At 35.7% G+C, this 6000-nt stretch overlaps 1 protein-coding gene across 1 annotated transcript in view; it reads left to right on the top strand.

The window, feature by feature from the left end:
• The first annotated feature begins 1141 nt into the window (after positions 1–1141).
• LOC149560855 (alkylbase DNA glycosidase-like protein mag2) overlaps positions 1142–6000 on the top strand; it is a 46453-nt gene continuing 41594 nt past the window's right edge. The window contains exon 1 of the mRNA XM_089824859.1: positions 1142–1700. Within this exon, the coding sequence (XP_089680985.1) occupies positions 1248–1700 (453 nt within the window). The 5' untranslated portion in view covers positions 1142–1247. The remainder of the gene's footprint in view (positions 1701–6000) is intronic.

Here is a 6000-nt window from a genome sequence, read left to right as displayed (position 1 = left end):
AAAAAAAGTGAGCAGAATTAAGGTAAACAATATTATTAATTATTTCAAACAAAGACACCATAAAATATTAATATAAAATAATTTTCTTTTTTCAAATATAAGAAATAATAACAATAGAAAAATAGTTAACTGTAGTGAATATAGATTTTTTTTTGCATTTCAATTAATTCAATCTAAAACATATTTATTATTGATTTTATATTTAATACTAATATTAATAAAATCTTATATTATTATTATATTTTTTAACATAGTTTCTAAAATGTTTAACAAATACTTATTACTTTTGTTTTTTTAATATGATACATTTTTAAATTTTTATTCTAAGTAATTAATTATCTTCTATCGAACTTCAAGTTCTTATATTTATTTCTTCAAACGAAATTAACTTTTCTAACAACCAAATCCTTACTTTTTCAACCAAACACTAACATGGAAGAAGAGGGTAGTACAAGAAGTTTAAGAGGAAGGAAGAACTAGGGTAAATTAATCTTGTAATATCCCAACCAAATACCTAAAATAGAAGTAAAGCACAAGGGCAACAAAAGAATGGGTAAGGAGGAGAAGAAATTGTGTCCTAGGAATTGATATCACATCACATTATTCACATGGGTTTCTTACCTTTATTTCCACTTCATAAGAATAAATCAAATTTCAATTAATGTAAAGTGAAAATGAAATTATAGAAATGCATGTCACTTAATAACATTATCCTTTCTTCTCTTGCATGTTTTAACTTATTAATGGTAAGATAGTTGTGTTCACTCTAACATTGCACTAAATTGCCTAATTTCTACCTGATATTTTGTCTCTTAATATTTAAACTAAATATCTTATATCAGTTTTAGATGATAGCAGTCAATATTTCAGATTACATTGCTACCTCTTCCTCTCCATAGTAGCAGAAATTCTCTTATTTTGGCATTCATGTGGACAAGTGATTCCTATTGGCTAATCGTTGAGCGTACATAAACACTCAACTGCTAGTTTAAAAAGTTAGAAAAAGCAATGTAAAGGAAGTGCATTTTCGTGGCTGTATAGCCACGGGCCTAACGTTGACCAAATTTCCGGAAGTCTGTTTCCAGAGTTCCAAAAAATACCATTCAACAGATGAAACCCTCGTCAGACCTATTTACTCATTGTTCTCTCTGCGTTTGTTGCAACAGCTGTTAGGAAAATTCCACTCCGCGCCCAACAAAATTTTGTGTTTTAAGCCGTTTAACTTTTCAAACAAGATTAGAATTGCAATGACAACTAAACGGACTAGGCTTTCCAGTACTAACAATCGTGGAACAAACCCTTCGCCTAATCAAAAGCAAGAAGAATCACTCAACACCCATGGACGAAAAATCACCAAGAAATCTAAAAAACCCGTCACATCCGCTTCAGGATCTTGCACGATCAATTTCCCTTCCAGAAAAATCAGAAATTTATCAGTACAACATAAGGAAGAAGCTGTTATTTTGAATACCCCTACATCTGAGCTCAAGGCTCTATCTTCAGAGGATGATGTTGTAATGGCCATTAAGCACCTGAAAGAATGCGATTTGAAATTGGGTTCTGTTATAGAAATGCATGACACCCCCAAGTTCGACAAATGCCAGAGCGCTTTTCAGGCTCTTGTCAGAAGCATTGTGTATCAACAGCTTGCAACAAAAGCAGCAGCTTCAATATACAACCGTCTCGTTACTCTTTGCGAGGTGCATTATTTTCCTTCTTCCCAAGTTAGCACTATTTTGTTTTTGTGACCATTAAAATTTTTCTTGTGATTGATATAAGAAAATGATTTTATGCCATTATAAACTAGTCTATATTTTGAGTTTAGATTAATTTCAGTCAACTGTAGAGCACCTTTGAAGGGTTTTTACTCTTATATGTCACTTAAAGAAAATGTCTTTTATTGCTGGAGGGAATTTCTTCCCTCAAAGTCATCCCAGATGCAAGTTGGATGAGGAATTTAATTTCGATTTCAACAAATAATCACGTCTTGTGGATGTTTGAATCTGGGGCTTGCTGTGGAAGCTATTTGTTTTCACCGCTTAGCTCATTTTGGTCAACCAAAAGTTAGTACCAAGATAGGGATAGAGCTTGAAGTGAATGTGGGAACGGGTTTGGGTTCTTAATATATTTACACGTCACCCAGGACTCGCAAACTTAATGCTGCATTTCCTCAAATTCCAGCAAACTATTATATCTAATGAGGGTTCGACCATGGGGCTACTTTCAAAGCCCATTTTCCTTCATCATTCCAGCTCATTCCATTTCATCAAGAGTTAGAGCAAATGTTAATCTAGAGCTCCTCGTGAATATGAGGATGGGCTTGGGTCCATAAAATGGCTACACTTTATTAAGCTTCCAGGTATCGTAGTGGCTGCGCACAATGCATTGCCATAAAGTAAACCTTCAATTTCAAATTCTCTTTATAACTACAACAAAGCCTTCTTTCATGGAAATGTATCTTGAGTTCGTGGTGTGAAATTCATCGCAGCTTACTATTTCCTGGAACGGCATACTTGATTACTAGTGGCCATACATTTTTTGGGCTTCTTAAATATCATTTATGAGGACCAACTGATTGGAATATTTAATGCTGATTCCTTCAACGAATCATCCAGGGTGGGATGGGAACTAAAATGAACTGTTGTATAAAAGTTGTCACCACAGTAGTCATTATCATTATTATATTGACATCATTTGAGTTTCCATTTTTTCCAAATTGACCTTAGGAGTTGCATTTGGCTGGTGTTATGATACCCACAAATACCACAACACACAAGCATCTTTGGTGGGCCTTGTAACTGGGTTATCATCATAATATGGATGGATGTCAACTTTATTTATTTATCTGGTCATCATCAAAATGTGTTTCTTAAATTCATTGCCAGGTTTTCAGGTGCAGTATAGTGTATAGTGCTCCTGCTAATGGCTTGTCATATTTGTTGGGGCTGATATTAAATAAGTGGTGCTTGATTCTTTTCTCCAGTGAGGTAGTCCCCACAAGGAGGTATCCTAAAGGAGATCAGTCTGACATGCAGCTAGAGGAAACACAACAGAAACAACAAGTGTTCAGAGAGAATCAATTAAGATCAACATTCATTAATCAGAATTCAAGTGTACGTAGGTTCGGCGATAGGCCTTCTTACATGCCTAATTGCTTACAATCTTCGGTCAGAGACTTTAGATCCTAATCTGAAGATGTCTTAGTGAATTCCTAGATAACTACTTTCTACTTGGTGCCTTAGGAGATACATCAATTACGATATATAGGTATCATGACACACAGGTCGGCCGCAAGATCCAAAACATTCCCCAAGAACATACATAAAATAGGTTTGGTCCCAAATCACAAGGAAGGAAGAGCAGAAGACGTTTGAATGCTTGTGCTCCCAGATTTAGGTCCTCACATAATCCAAGAATATTGCTGGATTCGCCACCGAAGGATCCCGATCATAGATTTCCATTACAAGATCAAAATCCACAAATGGTCATGAAATAAGCAAGAACATGCTACTCGAGAGAGAATGAATCACAACTTGAGCAACAATGAACCAAAAGAGTTATGAACCTAGGAACATGATTCAAAGCAGGTATAGATCATACTTTGATCAATTGCAAGTGCTGACTCGATCAAACAGAGGATTGTGAAAATGATCATCAGACAAGAAAATAGAGAAAACCGAGCACATAGTATTTTTGGTTGATGCAAGATTGCCCAACAACCCAAGATGCTCTTGCATCAAACACCCAAGGTTGATAAAAAATGAGTCTCTCACTGAGATGCTTGAGAAGAATCCAACAGATCCAACTCAGCCTGAGAAATTCATGAAGAATCTTCAATTAGTCCGTCTTTCCACTTGATTAGATACCCTATATATTCTTTTCCTCTAGTGCTCCTCCCAACTCTGCTCCTCAACACCCATTCTATGCTGTTTGTTTGTTTCTTATAATGTTGCTTTACATCTCAATCATTATTCAAACTACCTTCAGCTTCATGATACTCAAACAAAATCGTAATATTAAAGATAAGTGAAATATCCAGATCCTTCAGTAACTCAACTTCATGAGCATTTTTGTAATCAAACTTGCTCAGAATCTTACAAAGTCTATACTTCCTCATCTTCTGCCTGTTATAAGTTCCAACTGGAAATCTCGCTTTCTTCAAATGAGCCATGACTTCATCTCCCATTGAGGATTCCTTGTGTCTCCTAGTTCTGTCAGCCTTCTCCTTATACTTCTGAAATGTAGTCCCCAATTATACTTCTAATTTGTAGTCCTCAAATGATCCCTAACCTCTTCATGTAATGCCTTCATGTAAGTCGCAAATTCCTCTGCTTCAACGCTCCTTTTATCCTCTTGCTTAAGATCCCTTAATTCTGAATTTCCCTTAGGACTCATACTAGTAACTATCTCAAAAGGTGTTTTCCCTATACTCCTATTCACCAAACTGTTATATGAAAATCTTGCTTGTGCCAAAACCAAATCCCAATTACCAGGTTTATCTCCAATCAAGCTTGTTAGCAAATTACTCAAGCTTCTGTTCACTACCTCTGTTTGTCCATTGATCTGCAGATGAAAAGTAGAATTCTATTTAAATCACTATCCAACTTTTTCCAAAGTGTCCCCCAAAAGTAACCAACAAACTTGCTATCCATATCCGAAACTATACTCGTTGCTGACCCATGCAATCTTACAATTTCCTTAAAAAATAAGTCTGCTACATGCAGTATGTCGGTAGTCTTTTTACAAGGAATGAAATATGACATCTTAAAGAATCTGTCCACCACCACAAATATAGAATCGTTTTCCCTTTGTGTCTTTGGTAATCTGAGAATAAAACCCATGCTAATATCTTCCCAAGGTCTACTAGGTACATGCAATGGTGTATACAATCCAATATATAGACTACTTCCTATAGCAACTTGACAAACTCTGCAATTCTGAACAAATTTCCTAACATCAAATTTGTGGCCAATAGTAGCTCTCACTTACCAAACTTATTGTTTTGTCAATGCCAAAGTGCCTGGCAAGTCCTCCACTATGCTTCTCTTAAATCAAATTATCCCTCATTGATCCTCTAGGTATGCACAACTGAACTCCTTTAAATAACATGTCATCTTGAATGAAATAGTCGAACCATTTGCTTTGGTCAATTGCTACCAATTCCTTACAAGCTTTCCATGCTTCGGTAAAAGCAAAATCTGTCTCATACATGGTCTTTAACTCATCAAATCCAAGTGCTTATCTCTATCGATAAGTTTCTCCTTTTGCTTAATACATCAGCTGCTTTGTTAGACTGTCCACTTCGGTGTCTCAATACAAAAGTGTTACTCTGGAAGAAGTCAACCCATCTCATGTGTCTCAGATTCAATTTTCCTTGACTACTCAGATACTGTGATGCCTTATGATCATTGTACAACACAATTTCCTTCGGTAACTAGTAATGTCTCCATTTCTTCAAAGCTTGAACTATGGCATAGAATTCTTGAATCTTGATCATAACCATCTCTTCTTCGCATCATTCAACTTCTCCTGTAAAATGCAATAAGTCTACCTTCTTGACTTCACACAACTCCAATTACATTCCCACTTGCATCACAATCAACTTGAAATACCTTAGTGAGGTTTGGGTAAAACTAGTTGCTCTGTAACTTCCAGCTTCAATAGCTTAAAACTCTGGTCAGTGCCATGTGTCCTGTTGATGTGTGTTTTATGACTCACCAAACAGTAGAACAAAATATCGAAATATCTTATCCTCTCTTGAATAAAGTCTTGTGTATGCTAAGATTGCAAGAAGATCATACAATGACTTCAAGGTTCCTTTAATGCCAGGTCTTGACTGTGGATAAGATCGGTGGTTGATGTGATTTGCTGATGATCACAAGGGGCCTTACGTGTTTATTCATATTCATTTCAAGCCATACTGGATGTGGGAGCTATTTTAAGATTTTGCAATGAAGCGCTTTTTTTTTTTTTTTTGGATTTTTCATAGAATATGCAGAA

This window comes from Cupressus sempervirens, chromosome 4 (assembly GCF_028749045.1).
Source record: "Cupressus sempervirens isolate cs-2001-9-10 chromosome 4, ASM2874904v1, whole genome shotgun sequence".
Taxonomy (NCBI): Eukaryota; Viridiplantae; Streptophyta; class Pinopsida; order Cupressales; family Cupressaceae; genus Cupressus; species Cupressus sempervirens.
Note: the sequence above shows the minus strand (reverse complement) of the source record. Positions and strands in the feature narration are given on the sequence as shown.